This window comes from Danio rerio, chromosome 15 (genome assembly GCF_052040795.2).
Source record: "Danio rerio strain M-AB ecotype USA chromosome 15, GRCz13ab, whole genome shotgun sequence".
NCBI classification, from domain to species: domain Eukaryota; kingdom Metazoa; phylum Chordata; class Actinopteri; order Cypriniformes; family Danionidae; genus Danio; species Danio rerio.
Genome location: NC_141035.1, coordinates 15,790,050 through 15,814,480, shown reverse-complemented (window position 1 = coordinate 15,814,480; position 24,431 = coordinate 15,790,050). Strand labels below are relative to the sequence as shown.

The window sequence follows — 24,431 nt, the reverse complement described above, 5'->3', positions numbered from 1 at the left end:
GAGCTAAAATCTACAGGACACCAGCCATCCAGGAGCGAGTTTGGGCACCCCTACTCTAATTACACCGGTGTAATCATATAATCCAGGGACCAGCCTAGACTGATTACAATCTAAAACATCAGATTATCGCTGCTCCGATCAAAGTGTGCATTTGAGGATGGAGGTACTCTGCTATATCTAGAATGTGCTTTCATAATGATTCGTGGCTCCAGTGTTCATCTACATAAATGGAAAACTCTTATGGACTCAAAGACAAACAAGTTCACACAGCACTATGAATTATATCTGTGACGCTCTGAAACTTTCCCTCCACACTGAATTGATGAACCCTTTTAAGTACAACTCACTATCACCAATTTCTCCTCATCCACAAACAGTGCATAGAAATGCTTAGAAACTTAAAAACAGAGTTTATATCTGGAGATTCACAATCAAGACCAAGTTGTGAATTACTTTTGAAGACAAGTACGATCTGAAAAGGCATTACCCAGAGGATAATAATGTGTAAAATGGCTATAAATGAGGTTGGTGTCGTGATCTTGTTCTTTTTGAGTGCACATGTGCATAAGCTTGGGCTTATGTTGTTGATTGATTTGAACATTTAGAAACAAAACTTATGAAACTGCTGTTGTTTAATTGTATTGGTGATTCCAAATGTGATCGAAAGCTTGTAAATTTTGGAGAATTTTATGTTTCCCAATTTAGACAGAATGACGGTTGCAGTTCAAAGATGGCCGCCAAGTGAAATGACTTGACTTAAAAGCACTTTGATGTTTACCAGATCAAAACCTTTGTAATCATTATATTGTAAACATGTGCTATTGTGATTAAGCCCTTATTCTGATATTAGAAATAATCACATAATTCATCCACATGTAAACATAGGATATTGCTAACAAGGCTACATGCATGAAGCCATTTAGAAAACAAAATTGGGCACAAAAAAGTTGATCTGCTATTTTACTCAAAAAAATATGAAGACATTGAAAAAAAAAATGTATTCACCTTATTCTCAGCTGACGAGTGGGCGCTGCCATTTGAATCTTTTTGTCTCGCGACTTCCGGTCACATTCACTTCCATTCATTTTTTGACGTTAACAACTGCTCGTTACGCTGCTTGATGTTGCAATTTAATATTTTCTTATTATATTATGCTACTTGGTCTGTGTAGTCATGCAAACATTTGTTTGTTGAGTAAGTAGTTTGGCCATTTTCTGCCGTTTATTATTCCTAGTCATTTCTCCCATAGGCGACTGAATCGGAAGTTCTAAGACAATCGCGAAAACAGGCGCACTTCCGCATTTTAGAATAAGGTCAATAGGAGGAGCAGGACTGTGTTACTTACTTCCAGGGCTGTTTATATCGAAGTTGATGTTTAGCCGCACAATGTTGGTGTTTTGTAACATAAATATTTTTACAAGGTGGGTCAACCCCCAACCTGGAGGACCAGTACATACACACATACACTACGGACAATTTACCTTACCAAATTCAACAATAATGCATGTCTTTGGACTTGTGGGGGAAACTGGAGCACCTGGAGGAAATCCACACAAACAAGGGAAGCACATGCAAACTCCACACAGAAATGCCAACTGACCCAGGCGGGGCTTGAACCAGCGACCTTCTTGCTGTGAGGCGACAGCGCTACCTACTGCATGCAACGTGCCAAATATAGACATACACAATAATTTTAAAAAATAGTAAGACTATGACATTTCAATTTTAAGATCTAAGTGAACTATCCCTCTAAGCTGGCAATCATGATAGTCTGATTCACCCAAATGGAATGCTTTTGAAGATTGATTTTTTTTTCACATTATCAAAGATTGTGATAATTATTTTCTATAATGACTTTCCTGAAATATAAAGAACACTAAATGCACCATAGGGATAGTTTCAATGCTGTTTCCCAAGCCTTCTAGAGATGATTGTTGATTCTATGATAGCACATGGATCACAGAGTCAGTTAATTAAACTCAACAACTGCATCTGTGGATACATTATCTTTTAGATCTGGTTATTTTTAATTTGATGGGTGTAAGAGACAACCAAGTGTTGGTCGACATCTAAAGACTAGGACTATTTACGTTCTTCACATTGTCCGTTTTTAATATACAGTATAAGTAATTTATATTACATCTGGATACAGAATGCTGTGTGACTGATTCTTTGTTTACATAAAATATGTACAAGCTGTCTGTTATTTTCTGGTAGGGCCACAAGATTATGGAACAAGCTGTACTCTCAAAGTAGCTTTGATGTCTTCACATTATAATTACGTAAGTGCATTAGTACAGGCAATTTAGAAATGCAACCGAACACGATGCTTCAGCGCAAGGATATAGATCTGAAAAAAAAATCTCTTTTTTTTATGAGTGTGGTGGCCTAAATGGATCTATTACCAAGCAAAGTACACAGGGTAGGTTCAATTAGTGTTGGGGTTTGGATTTGTTTGCATTCAAGCGTTATTAGACTGCAAACAAGATGCATTACTTCCAGCACAGGCAAGTCAGCCTTTATGTAGCTATTGGTGAAATTGAATAAAATACTTGTATAACATTATTCCCCAGATTATAACTCACATTACCAAATAGCCTGTAAAAACTATATTTTACAGAGATCTTTCTATTAAATTAAACCCTTATAAATTGTTTATTACTGTATTTTATTAGGGGCCAAGCACCTATTGTTCACCTTAGCATTATTATTATTCTTCTTCCATATCTTCTTCTGCTGGAGTTGAATGGCAGCCCAAATAACTGTATGCTTAAAAGTTGTGTCATTTGGCACAATGATAGAGGACAGTGTCAACATGAACCATAGCAAACCTGAAGACTCCAACTCTCTAGCGCCACCACTTGTCCAAAGTTTCACTTATGCTTACTGTTATAACTTTTCAACCGAACGGGCTACAATAAAAATTCAGTACGAAAACTCAATCCAATTCAAACGCACTCTATGACGTCATTTTCCATCATTAAATTGTTTTCGCTATTTTAAATTTTTGACAAAGCCAGTTTGATCTAACCCATCTTAGGCAATTTATCTAATTTTCCCCAAAATTGAATCACATGATCTACAGACAATCCTGACCAAAAACTATGGAATGCCAGTTGATTATACTAATTGTTTTCACATAACTTGTGAGTAAATCTAACGTAGAGCTTACGAAAATGGACTTGAGGCAATATCTCCGTAACAAACTTGAGGCCCTATCATACATCCGGCGCAATGCAGCACAAGATGCAATGCAAATGCTGCTTACTAGTTTCAGCTGGGCGCAAGAGTCGTTTTGACGTTTTGTGCCATGCTGCAAATGCATTTGTGCTCAAATGTGCACCCATAGGCTTTCTGGTTTAAAAAAGGAGGCGTGTTGAGGCGCATTGCTGGTGCGTTGCTATTTTGAGAAACTATAATAGACTGTTCGTTTTGCACCACGCTGCAAATGCATTTGCGCTCAAATGTGCACCCATAGGCTTTCTGGTCTAAAAAAGAAGGCGTGTTGAGGCGCATTGCTGGTGCGTTGCTATTTTGAGAAACTATTATAGACTGTTCAATAGATTAGAACAAAGCCGGTCTAAATTCTAGCGCAGAGCGAATTAGTTGTGCGCCTCACTTACACATTGCTTAATACAGACAGGATGTACAGAAATACGCAAATATCTTTACATATGAAGAAGACTTAAAATATTAAGGATACACAGCAAATTTGCCAGTGTACATTTTACACCACAGGTGTTGAATTTAACACTTTTCTGGTGTCTATATGAGTCCCACCAGCCAAGTGTCCAGATTACACTTTGAAAAGTGTTGAATATGTACACCTCTGCAGTGTAAAATATTTTACACTTAGAGTGTAAAAATGCACACCACATTAAACATTTTTAACACCTGCAGGGCAAATTGTCCAGTGTAAATATAACTCCTCAGGTGTTAAATTACACTCTCTTCTGGTGTATATACGAGTCCCACCAGCCCAGTGTATAAGTTACTCTTTGTAAAGTGTTGAATATATACACTTAAGCTGAGTAAATAATTTTACACTAAGAGTATAAAAACTATAAACTAGATATAGTGTATAGTAAATACTCCATCACCATAGCCAGGTCATATTCAGCATAAATTCTATTTTTCTTTGAACTAACATGAGAAAAATTAACATTTTCCACACATGAAACTCATAAAGATAAGTTTATATTTGAAAATTTTAACACCCTGGAATAATAACAAAATGTAAATAAATTCTTCTGTTACAGCCTTATTAAAATAAGTGTTTAGCGCATAAATTAAGCAATCATGGAGAAAGTTACAAAACAGAATTTATTTTCTTTAAAATTCACAGCACAGGCAACATTAAATCACTTCACAGAATAAGCATTTCATACCTGAAAACTTTAATTTGTCATTAATGTCATTTTTTAGACAAACATTTGTCACATTGAAAAAAATGCAGTGGAAATGTTTAATATTTTACTTGTCACTGCCAAACATAAACAAGACAACATGAGCTAAAGCCCCATTCCTGAACCAAAATGCTTTATAAAAATATAAAAGTAATTTTTGCATACAGTTGTTTAAAAAAATACATGGATTAAAACCACAGCAAAAATCACTCAAAAAGGGGGATTTCCTTGAAATTAGTAATGTTCAACAAAAGCATACTTTCAATTTCATAAACAAGCAAAAAATGCTGTCCATCAAACAATATCAGACGTTTTACTGAGAACAGAAATAGCATCTTTCAAATCTAAACATACAGGAAAGCCTCAGCAATGTACCATCACTGAACTAAAGTGGTTCATATGAAAACGTGTACAGGAACTATATAAAAGTCATTTTCCTCCAATCCATAACTTATCTGAAGGTCGAATGGCTTAAAAAAACGCAAGTTTTCAACATTCAAAAGGGAAACTTTTCTACAAAGCTCCTCCTTAACCTTAAAAGAGTGAAGATGTTCAACAAAGCATACAGTTTCAAATTCACATGTCAGCAAAAAATACTGACTGTCAAATGCAATAATATCAGTAATTTTACTGAACACAGGAATGTCATCTCTTAAATCTGAACAAACAAAAAGGCCTGACCGATACTCAGTTCCAAAACAAGTAATCCAAGAAAGATGATCTACATTACTTTCATTGTCAATTTGCAGTCTTTCTGCAATGAATTCACAGTCAATCAGGTCACAAAGCTGAACGCTTGTTGTAGGCCCACAGTCAATATTCTTAAATGGCTGAGATTCCCAGTGGTATGCAATACACATCTGGTGTTTTAGCGCTAAAGATTTGGTAATATTTTTGAAATTCTTCACACTTTTTTTGAAAAAGCGATGTTTCGCCTCATAACGCATTCCCCACACATGAACCAGCGGGCCTATCTTCCTGATGCATCTGGAATAATGGGTCATGAAGTGGTGCTTAGGAATGAGATTCCTTGGGTAAAGTTCTTTAAACAGTGTGTGGTGTTCACAAATCAGATGCTTTAAATAAATTGTCATGCCCTCTGAGATGACTGGAGAAAACACAATATTTATTATCTGAAGTAAAAGCAGTAGCAAACTCCAGTGTTTATCTCCAACTTCAACCAGATCTCCAAAAATTAAAGGCAGATTTCTAATAAGGCAAAATGTCTGAATAGCATTGAGACCCAAACCATTCCCAGCTTGTTCAAAATTAATCATTGTTGGTCTGTTCTTACGTTCAACAAAGCCATAGTTAAATGAGTAAATTCTATTGCTTGCAGATTGTGAAGATATAATGCTGCTGTGTGATAGATGGTTAAAAAGCAATTTCATTTCTAACTGTCCTACACCTTCTAATATATCATGCATTATATCGAATGCAAAATTGTCCGAAATATTAAAATACTGTAGCTCATTCAGCAAACATGTTTTTTTCACACCAAAGGATGATTGTGGACCAGCATCTGAAAAGAGGCTTTGACAATGTTGAGCATGTAGAAGTCTGTCACGCAGTATTATGTCTGGGTGGTCATCAGAGAAAATGTTCTGTGAAGCACATTTGTCAATCAAACAAAAACGACAAAAATAATTTGAGTTAAAAGATTCTACAAATCCAAAAAGTGTGTGCATTCCCAAATTATCTCCAGTTACTTGAGCTATAGTTCCATGGACAGGATCCTCTGAGATCGGTAATGTAATTCCAGATGTCTCAAGAATTTTAAAGTCACACACAATTGGATCCAAAATGGCATTAAAGCCATATCGCTTTACATCTTGTGTGTGAAAAAGTGCCAGAAGATGAATATTCATTAAAGCAGAGTTTACCTTTGATGACAGATTTCTCAAAACAAAATAAATACTTCCAATCTTATGGATTCCATGCTTAGAACCAAGGGGATTCGTAGTTTCAAAGTCATCATAAAAGAGTTGTATCTGAAGAGAATTTTGTTCTTTGGAAAAAAGAGGATGTTCTTTAAAATAGCTACCATCACAGAACTCTCTTAATATTTCTCCATTCTCACTTGGCTGGACAAAATGCTTTTGAATTTCTACATTTTTGAACATAAATTTCAAAGTCTGCAATAAAGGAACATATACAAATTTATCAGTAATTGGAACCTGATCATATGTGCCTGTAGTTCTATTGCGCCTACTGTCATATCTCACTCCTAAGGGTATTTCAATAGGTTCTACAACACCCCAGTTCTCAAAGAAATACTTTTTCCATTTTGTCTCAGTTGTGAAATTAGAGAATGGGTTGTCAAGATGGTCAAAATACTCTTCAACATCTGACCTGTGATCATCAGATACCAACTGAACAATATCCTCTCTGATGTTTGAATGCAATTCACTCACAAGCTCTTCCATATTTTCAGCCACTGATGTAATTACGTTGGAGGCTACTCCGCAACTCTGTAATTTTGCAATAACTGATGCACACATTTCTTGGGTTCTCAACTTTCTCTCATCAGTGTTTGAAGATGTTCCTGGATTTCCTGAAACTAAGTTGGAAGGTTGTGTTACAGATGCTGGTCCACTTTCAACAGAAGGAGCCGGGGAGGATTCAAATAAAGACATGTCAGAGAGCTCACTGTTGTGCCTACGTTAAAGATGTTTTCTAAACCCTGAATATGAAACAAATCTTAGACAACAATCATCCTGATTGCATACCAACTGTAATCTTCTGCCAGGATAAAAAGCATGAGAAAGTTTTAGATGGCGTATTAGATCATTGACTGTACTGCAAGTCAACTTGCAAACAAAGCACCTAAACATTTTTAAGCTCTGCAGTAGTGTCCTAATTTAGAATCTTGGCTCGAAGATCCCTGACTCGAGGGCTTTCATGAGTGACACCAACGTCAATGTTGTAAACCGTTGTTTGAAGAAACGTGTACATACTGTGTAAAGCAGCATCATATGAAATGCCGAACACATAATGTGCTTTGAAAAGCTCATCAAAAGCAGCCAGAGAGGACATCGCCTTACAGGGAATGAGTTGTCCATCCACGATGATGTAATAGTCATGGATGCAATTCTTCAAAGTTCCGACTGCCAAGATGTACGGCTGTGTTGTCTGTCCTGCCCTCAGCACGTCATCGAAACTGCAACAGGACTGAAAAAAAAAAAAAAAGTAAAAAAAAAATTTCAGTATTTTACAAAAGAGGGTATGATGTACATCTAAGAATTACAGATCAAACGTAAATTTGCTCCAAACACATCTGCAAAATAAATGTTTGAATTCAGCCACAAAGTGTGTACAGTAGGCCTGTCACAAATTCAAATTTTTGTTGTACAATATATTGTGATAAACAACATTATTGTTATGCAAGACTATTTTATGCTATTTAAAAAAAAGAAAAAAAAACAACGCAAATCATATGGTTCATGAAAATTCATGGTCAGTGCAGCACTAGTCATTGCAAAATGTGCCTAGTTTATTAAATTATTTTATTTTTTGCAATCATTTACCACTATTTAAGTTAATATCCATTGTTAACTTGCATCTTAGAACATTTGGAACACTAATTAGTCCGACCCAAACACAAAGCATACCTTGTGGAACCTTACTATGTGGTTTAATGCTTCTTGGACACTGATCTTTACAATATTCTTCTTTCCACTTGAAGGTGGTGGAAGGAGATAGAGAAGCAACAACAGTGAAGACATGTCACTGTCCCACTCTAAAAGTCAAGAAAAGGAAAACATCATGGCCCATTATTTTTAAAACAAATGCATATGATTAATCACATCCTTTCAGAAAACACCATGGCCCATAATTGTTTCAATCTACATGAATTAAATCAAGATAATCTATGTGTATGACTTAAAATTACTTATAATAAAGCCTAAAAGCCATAAAAGAAACACACAATTATTGCGATACATAAATAACTACCTGTAACTTCTTGACTGCTTTCACATTGCTCTGCAGACTCGATCAGACGACTCAGATGAAATGACTGGGTCAGGTTTTTGGCTTCTCCAATTACTTTGTGTTTAAGAGAAGATCCCCACTTCTCCAGAAGCTTTGCTGAAGTCTCTACTCCAAACAGCAACTCAAAGTCTTGAAGCACCTAATGTTTTATATAGATTAAAACAGAAATGTCATGTCACATCAGCAGATTAAAATCCATTTTAAACCACCATCAGTTGGTGCAGCACATACCAGGCCTTTTGTGTCAAGAAACCTAGGGAATATATTGAAAACAGATGACGACTTTTCAGGATTGCGGATCAGTTCCTGGCGATACTGGAAAGTAGATTTCATCTTTGCAGCCACTTGCTCCAGATCAGAACAGTGTTTTAGAAATGAAATGGCTTCCTGGCAGCTATCTCCCTCTAGCTGTATCTCCGTTGTCAAAAACGCTCTTTTAGTGATAGGGCCCCTCCTCTCAGAGATGCCTTGTGGAATGCTGGTCCTACTGACTTGACTGTTGCGCTGAACCGTTTTCAGTCTCCAGGCTATGTATCCAGAGTTACCTTCTGGATCATAAAAATGTTCCTGCAATAAAAAAACAAGATGTTTTAGTTAAATTAAAAAGACACTATTTATTTTTTTAGGGAAAATAAACAACAACTCACATAGCCTCTTTTGGAGTAGGGATCTTTGAGAGAGGGGAACAGAGTCACTATTCCAACAGCATATTTAATTCGTATTTCTTTTGGTGGAATGTTCCTACGAAGATAAATAAAATTATAGTGTGTAATATGTATTAAACTGTGTACTTCATTAAAACAAATAACTAGAACATGGGTGCTGCTTCTGCAGAGTTTAATCTTTAACAAGCAATACAGACTTATGCTGTGTACAAACTCACATAGTACACATACTACCATATGAAACAGTATGTAAGCAGAGTACCATTTCCAAAAACAAAGTATTAATAGGACACTGAGTGAGAAGTATTTAGATAAATTACCGTCACAAAGATTCTGAAATGCACATATGCACACTTTACTATCCCATGATGAGGTAGTGAAGTGATGCAACAGTTTTGCTGCACAAGGTAACACACTTTGTACAACCGATTTTCATTTATACCCCACATATTAACAATCATTTACCCAGACTTTACTTCTATCGAACCTGCTAGACTTTTTTTATGAACACAAAAAGATAATTTGAAGAAAGTTGAAAACCTGTAACCATTCACTTCCATAGTATTTGCATTTGCTACTAACAAAGTCAATGGTTACAAGTTTTCAGCTTTCTTCAAAATATCTTATTTTGTGTTCAACTGAATAAAGAAAGCCATAAGGGTCTGAAACTATTTAAGGGTGAGCAAATAGCAAGTAAATTTTCAGTTTTAGTTTAAATGTCCATTTAATATGCAAAATTGGACTCAAGTTTCTAGACAGTTCAAAGATTTTGATTTGAATGTTCAAGTCTGTTAAAAAGGGATGGGTCCCCCAAAATTTAGATTTCCTCTATTTACTCATCCTCAAGTTCTTTGAAACCATTGAGTTTATTTTTTCTAGTGAACACAAATTAGTGGTTTTAATAAATTCTTTTAGAACTCTGTAACCATTGATTTCCTTAGCACAATCAATGGTTACATGTTCATTCATTCATTTTCTTTTCGGCTTAGCCCCTTTATTAATCTGGTGTCGCCACAGCTGAATGAACCACCAAATTATCCAGCATATGTTTTACGCAGCGGATGCCCTTCTAGCTGCAACCCATCAGTGGGAAAATGGTTACATGTTTACAACATTATTCAAATATCTTCTTTTGTGTTCAGCAGAAAGAAAAAAAACAAGTAAATGGTGACTAAATGATGACAAAATTTTCAGTTTTGGGTGAACTATCCCTTTAATTGGGATGACAATGCATTGTAAAAACAGCTTATATTTATATAATTTACCCATGTTTTTCAATCATGTCTCCAACTACAGCATTCACAAGAATTCGCCTTGTAGAATCTGTGATTTTCCCAGTTGCTCTGTAGTCCTGAAAAATCTTCTCCCCTGCACTTTTTTTCCCCAATACATCTTTTACAAGCTTAAAAACAAAGATAAATTGATCAAATCATGTCATAAGGCAACATTTATATAGGTTTTAATCATGTAATCTACCTCCTTGGCCTCAGTAAATTGGTCGTCAGTTCGAGGTCTTTTTGTTGAGAGAACAGAAACACAGCTGTCTGTTGGTGACACCGTTTTCATTTCACTTGAAAATTGAGAGGGTGGTGGGGCAGTAGAATCTAACAAGAAAATGAAATGTTACAAATACATAACTATTTAAAACACACATATTTGCATTTGCAGCCTTGCAAACCTTCTGTAGCCATAGAATCAACAATTGTCCAAAGTGTGTCAGGCTTTTGTTCCATAATATCAGCAAAAACATCTTCATCCACTTCAGTTCCGGTCTCGTCTGCCAAATAAATGGTATGATCTGGAGATATACCAAATTTCTCCTTGACTACACAAAATGGCATAAAATAAATAATATAATTAGGTGAATAGAAAAACAAATATTTAAATAAATTACAATTTTCCATCATTTGTTTCATAATATCTGTTTCTAAACGTGTTTTAGGCTAAACTAATATATAGAGACATTAGCCAAAAAACAAAAAAAATGTCAGGTATCAAAAAAAATTGTATGAAAACTTACCTTCCCGTATAAGGGCATCATATTCCAATACTGGAAGCTTCATGTATCTCTTACGAGCTTGATACTGTACTTTAAACAGCATTCTGTTGATCATCTGGTTAGAAATAAAAGATATGATTATAATAGAGTTTGGGTAATAAACACTAACAAACAAAAAAAGAAAAACATTTACATAAATAAATATCAATGTTCTTCAAAATTCTAAGTCTGGTTTACCACATTTCTTTAACGACATGTAAAAGTAGACATCCAACTTTGCACAATATGGAGAGTTTAACATTCTGTGGATTCTTGCAATAGTTGGACAAGTCACAAAAAACATTAGATTCAAATCTTTGCACAAAACCGGTCTTAGTGCAGGATTTTAACTCGAAATATAAAAAAAACATTGACTGGTTAGTACAATTTTCCTTCAAACGTCAATGAAAAATAATATTAGTAAATAGTAACATTAGACTTTTCCAGGAGAAAGATGATAAAACGAATATTAGAATATATTTGCAGTAACATTTGCAGTATTAATAAAACATTTACCACAGCAGCAGACGTCATACACTAAATTGCTATCCTTAATGTAAAACGGTATAACTTAAAGTTAAGCTAATGATTTTGTTTTCAAGCAAAAATGGAAAGGAAAAACTTACTTTTGATTCTACTTGCTTCATGCATAGTTCGTTATTTTTCCAGCGTGACACGCAAGGCGTCGAGTCTCCGTTTGAAAAAAGGAACACTAAATCAGTGTACATTAACCCGCCTTAAAATCTTTCAAAATTATACGCACTAGCTGACGGCAAACGTAAAAGAAATGCTGTTAACGGTATACATGTAAGGATACGAATTCATTCTCCACATTCCCAATCAGAATCACTTACAGACATCGTGTACCATGTGTAAAATGCTCAATAGCACATAATTTGCGACGTTAAATAATAAATTGGATTGCATTGGTTGATTCAATCACATTTAAAATAAGTTTCAACAACATACCCATACCATTTACGCACAAACGAATAAACAGACGGTAAAAATTTAGATTTTAAGCATGTGTAAAGATAGGAAAGCTGTCTAAAACTAAATTTATGAGTGACATTTTATGAGGCATTCGCAGTAACGTTAAAGGCAGAAAGCGTAACGTTACACTCTGCAATACTCTCTTTGTTCAAATAAAATTACTACGTTATAATTTCGATAACACGTACAAAACAACTCACCTGTTTTGGCATTAAATGAGCGGAAAACTTGCTGCTGCCATCGCTCCGCTCCGTGTTGATGACTCACGAGGGGGTCCTGTATGTAAAATATACACTGAAGTGGTGTAGAATCCCGCGCCAAAAATCATTTAAAATGATTCGTGACATTAAGGTTTTACAAAAGTATTTAGGACAATTTGTGCAATTAACAAGTAGCCCAGGCGTATATATAACATTACAAATAAAAAAAAACTGAAGTTTGTGCTATTAAATGAGGAAAATGACGTACCTCAACACCTATGGCTTTGTGTGGCTGATGCTGTAATGATTCACGGGTATAGTCCCACAATCCCGGATTTTAAAGTTGCTAAACCGGCTTCTTAATTCTAAAATGTAAAAATTCCGACTCGCGTGTCTTTCGATTGCTTTTATGTCAAGTTTCCGGCAGGAAACTGTCCAGCAGGAGCAGCCATTAATGAAAAGTTTATCGTCAAATGCGGACCGTATTGACTCAGTCACCTCAAGTTCCCGTATGTGCAATTAACACCGATAAGGAGTATGGAAAGGCAACACCAATAATACACACTGTTAAAGTCACAATTTAACCCACATCAGCGTTAAAAACAGTATATGTACACTTAGATTTTAACACTAAAACACTACATGAGCTTACACCAGAAATTCAACACCTCACAATTTGCTGTGTACATATATAGGATATAATGAACTCCAAAAGGGAATGGGAGATGAGACTCTGATTGGTTTATTCTCAAAACACCTATAACTCATTAAGAGAATAAGCTCTAACCAATTAGAACATGTGCCATGGCGCAAAGCGGATTTTTCCATCCTTAAAATAGCAAAAGTGGATTCTGACATGCCCTTAATGCTTTTGCACCCTGTGCTTTGCATTTTGCGTATGGATGGTCAAAATACAGCCCTTGGTGTGTGTTTTGACCACTATGGTCTTAGGCAGTGGTCACCAAACTTGTTCCTGGATGGCCAGTGTCCTGCAGATTTTAACTCCAACCCTAATCAAACACACCTGAACAAGCTAATCAAGGTCTTACTGGGTATACTTGAAACATCCAGGCAGGTGTGTTGAGGCAAGATGGAGCTAAACCCTGCAGGGACACCGGCCCTTCAGGACCAGGATTGGTGACCCCTGGTCTAAGGTTATCTGCAGCATTTTCAGCAAACTGCCCCCTTAGTGGTCCAGAGATATAAAAAAACATATAATTTTTGCTTATAACGTCTTAACCCTTTGTCCAAAACTCATAAAATTGGTCTCTTTACTTCCATTGAAGCATGCCAAGTCATACGATGTCTGATTTTCCCACGTCAGCTGTTTGTCCGCCATTTGAGATGTCCAATAACTCCGCCAATATATAAAAGGGATGGCAAGAGAACAGTGCGATGAAAGGGACAGGAAACAAGAGTATAAACAGTGGGCAGGTAAAGGAGTTGGGGTTTCAGAGACGTAACCCCAACTCCCCTACTTGCCCACTGTGTATCCTCTTATTTCCAGTCCCCTTCATCATACTGTTCCCTTACCATTCCTTTTTATCTCTACAATACAGTCTAGCTCAAAGTGTGGCGTGATCCATGTTAGTGAATTTGTCCATAACTTTTTTCAGCTAGCAAAATAAGTTTTTGTGACAAATCTTATATTGACACAAATTTTGAAAAGAAAAATGCTTTGAAATATTTAAAGAACTAAGTGATACATTCTGGGCAAATTCACTACTATTTTGTTACAGTATGTTTGGCATGAAAACATCCACTAAATTAAACTGCTGTAAAAAATGCATGAGATAAATATATATATATATATATATATATATATATATATATATATATATATATATATATATATATATATATATATATATATATATATATATTTTTTTTTTTTTTTTTTTTTTTTTGGGCACAATCTTGATCAAAACTACTAACTTGCTTAGAAAATTACAGGATCTTAACTATTTAAGTGCCAAACTCATAAATGATGTCACTGGTTTGGTATGTTTGTATTACATTTGTTTTGTTATCTACGTCCTGAAAATTACAGCGTACATCACGCACATTCCACCTAACGCAGTGCTTGTATTGGGTCAGCTGTTCAGCAGTACCTGTGTCTACCGGCAGGTGGGAGTGGCACTGTTGTCACATGATGTTTGAAAAAAAAAAATCCCGCCACTGCAATTCATTCAATATTTTGAGGAGCTGAAGCTGATAAGGTAATAATACAACTCTTTCGCGAAACGGAATAGTTCTAACTACTGATGAAGCTTAACATTTGTTCCTTCCACAGTATAAATTGTGTGTGGTTTTGGTGAAATTAAATACCTGTAATCGATATAATGTGCATCATATCAATGCATACATGCAAATTAATCAGAAAAACGTAAATTGTTCTATCTTTCTAGATATGATATAGATATCTAGGCATATTTATCTAGATATGATATAGCCAGTCACATCTGTTTCTGTAATAGTTAAGTCACAGTGAGTTCATGGATCTAGCATATTATTGTATAGCTACATTCTTCTGTAACATGCCATGTCAGTTAGCAGGGGATTATAAATTGACTTTCTAATGAAAATACCTGAGATGGCTGGAAGAAGACATACAGTTGAAGTCTGATTAGCCCCAGTTGAATTAGACACTTTCAAGACACTTCTATACAGCTTAAAGTGACCTTTAAAGGCATGTTATGGTAATTAGTCAAGTTATTGAAAAACTTAAAGGGGCTAATAATTTCGACCCTAAAAGGTTTTTTTTTTTTTTTTATGTAAAATTGCTTTTATTCTAGCTGAAATAAAACAAATAAGAATTTCTTCAAAAGAAAAAAAATATTATCAGACATACAGTGGAAATATCCTTGCTCTGTTAAACATCATTTGGGAAATATTTAAAAAAGAAAATAAAATCCAAAGGGGAATAATAAGTCTGACTTTAACTGTATAAAACATTTATTATCGCAGTCGTGTAAAGGATCAGTTAAAGCCTTTTTATGTTAATTCAGATCTTATTTTCGTTCAACTACAGCAATAGCTGGATGTCTTCATCCATATTAAGGATTTCCTGGAATGTTCTACTACTTTTGTGAGGCATATATGGAATTTCAGCTCAATGAATGAATGAAACAGGCATTACATGCATTTAAAGTGCTACCATGCCCACATCGCCTTATTTTGAGGAAAACTGAAAAAAAATCTCCCTCTAAAGAAATTTGAAGTAAACACATTTCTAGCATATAAATCGTTATTTTTATTTTTTTGTACTATTTTTGATAAAATTGTTATTATGTCAAAAATAGTAGCCTATTGAATATCAATATTTTGCAAGGTATTGAATTTAGAAATTCCAGTATCATGACAACACTACACCTCAGTTAATCATTCTGTTCAACTGAACATGTTTGTAGCTTTGTATCACATTGGATAACAACTCACACTATAAAATAAACATTTTCAGATTAGAGAACATGCAGAAAATTACAAAAGAGTAGTGAACTTGAACAGTGCACAAGGGTTAATATATTAGCACGGTAACACATTATTTTATTCGTTTTATTAGGTACAAGTCAGAATTTCAATCTTAATAGTATAAAAATGCATGTGTTATGCTGAATGATAACAGGAAATTATTTTGCCATTTTTTTGTTGATATCTCATTCTCACTAAAATTATTTTAAATACTGAAACATACACTTTATATACTTGCATTAGTATGCTTTGTATGTATTCAAAATGGTAACAATCCCAGCTGACTCTTTATTTTGATGGTCCGTTTAAGTTACTGTACATTGCATTTTGGAGACTAATTCTCATAAGATTATAAGTAGACTGTTAGGTTGGGGTTAGTGTCTGTTGACATGTACTTGCAAAGTTTCTTATAGTCAGTTAAATGTCTGTTCAAGGAGCAGTATTAACAGATATTAAACAGACAGTCTACTAATACTCAAATAGACCATCAAAATAAAGTCCCAAGATGTGAAAGTTTTGTCTATTATTAACAGATGGAATATAAAACTCAACATACACGTGCCTCTCAAGGTCCGTGCTGTCAAAACACAAAAGCCATATCTGATTTCAGACAAGTAGTAGATTATCAACAAAAAGAAACTTATCAATAAATAATGTTCACAAGATACATGATATTCCTCTAGATAATCTCCCAAGCATTGACAGAACAACATCTAACCAATACAATCTTCCTCTGGGATGTACTAAATGACCACATGGTCACCTTAAAGAGGATGAATTCAATCTTCTGTGCTTTCAGCACATCTTAAGAATGCAGCAGTTGGCACTATTAAACCAAAATGAGCATGTAAATGAGAGTTCTTGACAAAAAAAAAAAAAAAAAAAAAAAAGCCCTTTTACGTAATTTGAGTGTAGAAATGAGGCTTGGCACTCCAGACGTACTCTTAAACCACTCACGCAATTTTAACAGGGAAAACAGACAGATTAAATATATATCCTCCCACTTCTCCACAGGCCCGCTGTCCTGCTCGGCTTCCCAGCAGAGCACTAAAAGCTATCTCCAAATGCACATGAGATCACAAGAGCAATTACGCCCGATTAGCACCACAGATGTTTGATGCCACCAAGTTAAAGCTATTCTGCACAAGTAGTCCCTGTCAAGGTTTAACTTGCCCTCATCTCCAATATCCACCCCTGGGCCGGTTCCTCATTGAGCTGCGTGCTATACATAGAAGAGATGAAGGCATGTTCACTGACACCCTGCTCTGTGCTCTTGTACAGGAAGCCGTTATAAATAATGCTGGGTCATTGATTGTTGAGGACGTGTGCAGAGGAGCTCTAATCTGGTGATTTTAAGACGCCACATAAAGAGAAAAGAAATTACTCACCCCTGAAGGCTTGCTATAGATACTGCGTCATATTTCAGTTTGGCGCAATCAATAAGGCTACATTTAGACTGCAGGCGAATGGCCCAAATCCATTTATTTATTTATTTTTTTGCTAAAATATGAGTCTGATCTTTTTTTTTTTTTTATGAGTATGGAATTTGATCTTTTTAATTCCTATTTAGGACACTTCCATATGTGGCCTTAAATCAGATACAGATATAATGTTTTCCAATGCAACTCTTAACGCCTTAAAGCGGACTTGAAGACTGAGCTGGTGCAACATCATTTCCAATACAATTTTAGGGCAGTTTGTAAATGTTTGATTTAGTAACACTAAAGTAAAGTAAAGTAAAGTAAAGTAAAGTAAAGTAAAGTAAAGTGAAGTAACTTACAAACAGGGCTAAGAGTGTTTATATTTTAAGTAACTAAGTTACTTCATTCATTCATTTTCTTTTTGTCTTAGTCCCTTTATTAATCAGGGTCGCCACAGCGGAACAAATTGCCAACTTATCCAGCACATGTTTTACACAGCTAAATCCCTTCATGCCGCAATCCAACATTGGGAAACACCCATACATTCTTGCTTTCACACACATACACGATCGCCATTTTAGTCAAGTTTATTATTTGTCACATACAAAGTTATACAAAGTATGACCAGCAGTGAAATGTAGGTCAGGTCCGCTCCAGAGATAGTGCAAGTATAGATAAACAAAAAAATTACATATTAAGGAAAAGGAAGAAAAAGAAAAAGCGTGCAAAACTACAATGATAAATACGAAAAAATCACGTAATGTGTAACACCGGGTTAGAATTTAGTAGCCTGATGGCCTGGGGAAAGAAACTCTTCCTAAGTCTCTCAGTTTTTGCCATCAAGCTACGAAATCGTTTTCTAGATGGAAGCAAAGTGAATAGATAATTGTCAGGATGGTTTAAGTCCTTACAGATTTTAACAGCTCTATTCTTACAGCGTTTAATGTAGATGTCCTGTAAGGAGGGGAAAGCAGACCCTGAGATGCGCTCAGCTAAACGCACAACTCTTTAAAGTGCTTTGCGGTCTTGGTTTGAGCTGTTTCCATACCACACTGAGATATCTTGAGTCAGAACACTTTCTACGGTCCCTGAATAGAAAGTTTTCAGGATTGCTGGAGAGACCCTGAATTTCCTCAGCTGTCGCAGATGGTGCAGTCTTTGCCTGGCTCTATTTACTTGCCTTTCAATGTGTGTAGTCCAAGTCAGGTTCTCAGAGATAATTACACCGAGATACTTGAAACTACTCACCCTCTCCACGAGGGTCCCACTGATCATAAGAGGAGTGTAGGGCTGCTGTTGTCTCCTCCTAAAGTCCATAATCAACTCCTTAGTTTTGTTCACATTCAGAAAAAGGAAATTGTCCTGGCACCATGATGTGAGCCTCTGAACCTCATCCAAGTACGCGGTCTCATCGTTATTGGAGATGAGGCCCAAAACCACAGTATCATCAGCAAATTTGATGATGGATGTGGAGCTATGGGAGGAAACGCAGTCATGCGTGTAGAGAGAGTAAAGTAGGGGACTCAGGACACAGCCCTGTGGAGCTCCAATGTTCAGAGTGATGGAATTTGATGTGAACTGGCCAACTCTCACCACTTGAGATCTACCGGTTTTAGCTTATTCAATTCACCTACTGTATAGCACATGTCTTTGGACTGTGGGGGAAACCGGAGGAAATCCACGCATACATGGGGAGAACATCCAAACTCCACACAGTCTTGGCTCGAACCAGCAACTTTCTTGCTCTGAGGCAATCGTGTTACCCATTGAGCCCCCAAAAAAGATAAACTGTCATTTGCAATTGATTAATTTTCAAATACATTCAATAGACATCTTGCTAGGGCATCCGCTGCATGAAACATATCCTGGATAAGTTGGTGGTTCGTTCCACTGTGGTAACCCCTAATAAATAAAGGGACTAAGCCAAAAAAATAAAATAAAAATAAGCTATATAAATAAGCGATCTTGTTTCTCCCAGAATGATGGCAAATTTTACCTCTGATGACTCCTCTAACGGAAACTTTGAACAGTAGGCTACTCTTGCACTTCATCCATTATTTTGGGCATCTCATCTTCCCATTCTGCAAAGCCCACTCTGCTTTTTTGCTGGTCAACTGCCATGTCCCACTACATACACCTGCAACCGACCCACAATTAATCATAATGTATTTAATTACCTGGCCCGCCTGACCCGCAGATTATCTGCAGCGCCCACAAATATAACCTCCATCCGCGCAGCACAACCCTCCAGCCAACTGTATTCTCAATCAGCCATTAACCTGGACTACACACACCATCATGTATTGCTGCAATCAATCTTTGACAGCTGTTATCAATCTGGACTTTTATCAACCATACAGCTGCAATACATCACCCACACTATTTAACACACTGGCCCAAATGGCACACCATACACTACTTAAACACTCAACAACATAGTTTATGTATGTAGTGTCAACCCAAATAGAACACTAATGTTTTTTTTTTGTTTGTTTTTTTTTTTTTACGAAGCAGGAATTTAAACTGTTTCCCAGATGACGTTGACAATTGCCAAATTAGTACAATAAATGACCAAACTACCAAATAAAACCTGCCATGAGAATAATCCCATTCAAAAACGGGAGGTGCTATAATCACTCTCGTTTTACCAAGCAGTTCCTTATTTTTTGTGTTTTTGATCTTGGACTGTTTCTTGTTTTTTGACTGTTTGCTTCCTGCCTCGACTTCTGTCTGAATTTTAGATTAGTCTGTATAGATTACCCTTGACATAGTTGTTTGCTTCTAATTTGACCCGTTGCCTGTCTGACCATACTTCAATAAAGCTGAATGTGGAACTTTCACTGGTTTGTACGCTGTCGTATAAACACATGTAGATATACAACTATACATGTGCGATTAAATAATCCAAATCCAACATTAAGTGTATATGTGTGTGTGTGTGTATGTGTGTGTATATATATATATATATATATATATATATATATATATATATATATATATATATATATATATATATTATTTACACGCACATGTGTATATGTATATGTGTGTGTGTGTGTGTGAATTTGTGTAACATATCCATTCACTGTCATCATTCTTCAGATATATTATATATTAATCTCAGTTCCAATATTCTGTCTCATTTGTGCAAGGAATTTTATTTATTTATTTTTATTTTTTATTTTTTATTCACTTCATGATATTCATCGCGCTTATTTGGATCCTGTTGGAGAAACACTGCCAACATTTTGGATTATTTAATTATACATGTAGAATTTTATGAATACGAGCAAGACATGTATTGAACTGTGTGATGACAATGGTTATGTCTTTCTTATAAATACTCACTGCTGAGTGTGTAGGCTGGCTATGTCACTTTGGTTTTTTGGCTGTATTTAATATACTGGCTGCGTTCAGACACCCAGCTGGTTGGACTCCAAAGACTAGCATTTGTATGACTGTGGTCCTCTGACGCAAATACAGAGCAATGGTATTTCATAATGTAAGCCTTTGTGTGTAAGTCTTTTATTTTTAAGCTGTGTAAACAACATAATACCTGCTTTCAGTGTGTTTTTGATGCTTTATCTGGGTGTGAGAACACATAAGACATTGTGATCTGTTTGATTTACATATGTTTGGATTAAACCTCAAAACTGCTACATATATATATATATATATATATATATATATATATATATATATATATATATATATACTCTAAAAAAAGAAATAAGTGATTTGTAAAATTACTTTACACTACTTTTCATTAATTCTTCACTTGCAGACAATACAGCAGTACATTATTTAACGTGTTCCTCATGATTATTATTATTATTATTTTTTTTAATTTTTTACCACTTTGTAATATTGCCATTATTTTTAACAACACTTAAAAGACGTTTAAGGACTGGAGACAGAAAATGATGAAGTGTTTGAGGTATAATTTTATACTCTATTGGAAACAGGAAGGGATTGCAGGCAGACTCGTCAAGAACCTATATCCTCTTCCTCCACAGTCAAGACTTTATAATGTGTGCAGAATGGCATTTTGGATTGTTTTGTTGAAATATGCTTGAGCATCTCTGGAAAAGGCAGCAGCATATTGTGCTCAAATGTTTATGTACTTTTCAGCATTAATGATGCCATCACAGAAGCGCAAGTCACCTTTTCCAAGGGCAATGACACAACCCCATACCATGACAAACTCTGGCTTTTGAATTTGTTGCTAGTAACAGTTTGGATGATACTTTTCTACTTTGGTCCGGCATATGCAGTGTCTATTTCATCCAAAAATGCCTAAAATATTGATTCATCTGACCACACTACACATTTTCACTGTGACATGGTCCATCCTAGATGACTTAAAGCACAGAAAAGGCAACGGCTCATCTGGACACTGTTAATATTGGGCTTCCTTATGGCACAGTGGATATAACTATGTATTGTGGTACTTGACAAAGGTTTGCCAGAGTAGTCTTGAGGCCATGTGGTGATATTGCTTATAGATGAATGACATTTCTTGATGCAGTGCTGCCTGATGAATCTAAGATCACAGTATTTCAGCTTAGGTTTGGGCCCTTTTCCCATTGGAATTGCTCCAAATTCCTTGAATCTTTTAATGATGTTATGCACTGTTAAAGGTGAAATATTCAAATGTCTTTCGATCTTTCTTTGAGGAACAGTGTTTTTTCAAGATTTCAATAATATTTAAAAGTATTCATTGGCAAACTGGTGATCATCAGCCCATCTTTGCTCCTAAAGGACAAAACCTTTCTTGGATGCTGCTATTGTGCCAACTTAAACAGTAATTACAATCACCTGTTGACATCACCAATTTTAAATCACATCATTATTAAACCAACATACCTGATTACTAGCCCTAAATTGGTGCTATCACAAATTTTTGCAATGTGTTGCAGGCCTGTATTACCAGAAATAATGTATATTTAAAAATTATATGAAGACCATATGTTTGTATGGTCTGCAATGAAGTCAAAGTAAATTAAGAAATCACTACAATACTTTCTTTTTTGTGCATTTTCCATACTGTCCAACCTTATCTGATTTGGGGTTGTATGTAGTTAAACTTTAAATCAAATTAGTTGTATTTTTTTCCATAGCAACCACCTAAAATATTGTTCATTTATTTTTTTTTCTATTATCATATAATGATTTTAGTTTAAATAAATACAGCTACCTTGATCATTATGTTATAGAGCATACAGTTTGTATTCACCTTATTCTCAGCTGTCGAGTGGGCGCTGCCATTTGAATCTTTTTGTCTCGCGTATTCTGGTGACATTCACTTCCATTCATTTTTTGACGTTAACAACTGCTCGTTTCGCTGCTTGATGTTGCAATTTAACATTTTCTTATTATATTATGCTACTTGGTCTGTGTAGTCATGCAAACATTTGTTTGTTGAGCAAATAGTTTGGCCATTTTCTGCCGTTTATTATTCCAAGTCATTTCTCCCATAGGCGACTGAATCGGAAGTTTTAAGACAATCGCGAAAACAGGCGCACCCCGCATTTTAGAATAAGGTCAATACAATGTTAGTAGACAGTTGTCACCGACTCGGTCCCAGTCATTCTCCTCTCTGGCCAGCAGAGGTGATCATCACCGGACTTCTAGACATTACGTCATCCACTTAAACTGACAAGCACACACACCTGTTCCTCATCCCGATAACGACCCACACACCTATATAAGCCACACTCTCACTACAGCTCAGTGCGAAGTCTTGTTCTGCCCTGGCAAACACTACTGACCGGTTCCTGATCATTGCCTGCGTTCCCGTTGACAACTTTGGACTGCATCTCGACTCTGTATTGCCTGCTGCCTGCCCTGAACTCTAGCCTACATCCTGACTTTGATCCTCGCCGCCTGCCTTTGACCCATGCCTGAATACTCACCTTGTGTTTGCCAGCCGCCAGCCCTTCGACTAACTACAACTGTGTTTTATGCTAGTTCGCACACGCTTAACATCTGTGTGCTGTTTGTTATTAAACGCTGTTTAATAAATATACTGCAAATTGATCCCTCTGTGTCAGACCCTCCGTTACAATAGTACAGATTGTTTCCATTATTGTACTTTTTTATTATTGTAAGAGCAATGTATGTAAGAAACCAGATATAATAAAATGAAAGACAAATAAATAAATAGTTACATTTATATATATGTATGTAAGATATTTCTAATATCCCCCGAACTCCCCCCACCCCTTCCTATTTTAAATCTCTTGGTTGAGCTTACATTAACTGTGTAAATGCAGTCCTGCTCTTTATGATTTCCATCAGTAGTTACACGCGTTCAGAATTAGCCCAAGGATCTAATCTGTGTTAGTTGAAGCCAATTCATCCTTCACAAGAATGACATTTTAGGTCTTTGAGGCAAGTGCCATTTACTCAAAGGTCAAAGCAACCGCTAGAACCATACATTTCAATTCCTCACCTGTTTCATTTTATATTTAAATCTGCTGGAACTAATAAGTAATTAAAGGAACACAAAATGTCCAGCCACAGGGCTAAAGATGATACAGCCTGTTGGACTGTGGAGGAAATACTAATGAATTTTTCCACAGCAAATACAGTTGGAATTTAAGGTTTTGTAATGCTATAAATCAATTCAATAGTGCTACGGTGTATGTTATTTATTTATTTACTTGTTCGTTCATTTCTTTTCTGGTTGTTGTTATTGTTGGCATTTGGTGAAGCGCAACCAAACTTTTAAGCAAACAAAAAGAAGAAAAAAGCCAGATTGTGTGTTGTTCTTCCAATTCTCACAGGGGTTTGTTACAGGACTGTGAATTTCCAGACACATTTTCTCCCCTCACTGGCTTGCTGGCATGTTTCTCTGTCTCAAGCTGAGATTTTTCCTAGAAACTCTTCACGCTAGAGAACCAGCCAGCTTCACTTGACCTCCACAAGTCAGCCAGAACTGTAACCCCGCTGATCGGCCCAGACTTTGGTCACCTTGACTGTGCTGACAACTACATCTTAAGAGAACAGATGCATGCAGAAACACAGTGAAACCCAAGACCTGGAGTCCTACAAATTATGAAATGCACTACCAGACAGATCTAAAGCCTCCTTTTCTACACTTTTCAAATGCTTTTTTATGTTTTTTTAATGTGGCAATCTCTTGTGAGATGAACACGTACACACAATGACAGAGAGAGACAAGACATATTAAAGTAACTCTTTATATATTACATACAGTTGAAGTCAGAATTATTAGCCCA

General features: G+C 35.9%; 2 protein-coding genes across 5 annotated transcripts in view; both read right to left on the bottom strand.

Moving 5' to 3' along the window:
• The window catches only part of LOC147833617 (uncharacterized), a 185,537-nt gene that overhangs the window by 20,086 nt on the left and 141,020 nt on the right, over positions 1-24,431 (bottom strand). The gene's annotated exons all lie outside the window — the stretch shown is intronic.
• LOC147840541 (uncharacterized) lies at positions 4,305-12,362 on the bottom strand. The gene is made up of 11 exons (XM_087283414.1): positions 12,296-12,362; positions 11,729-11,793; positions 11,085-11,178; positions 10,743-10,889; positions 10,541-10,668; positions 10,330-10,466; positions 9,047-9,140; positions 8,631-8,966; positions 8,361-8,538; positions 8,018-8,145; positions 4,305-7,577 (listed from the first exon to the last, which is right to left on the bottom strand). The coding sequence occupies exons 2-11, from the start codon at positions 11,747-11,749 to the stop codon at positions 7,263-7,265; spliced, it is 1,578 nt and encodes a 525-aa protein (XP_087139540.1). The 5' UTR covers positions 11,750-11,793; positions 12,296-12,362; the 3' UTR covers positions 4,305-7,262.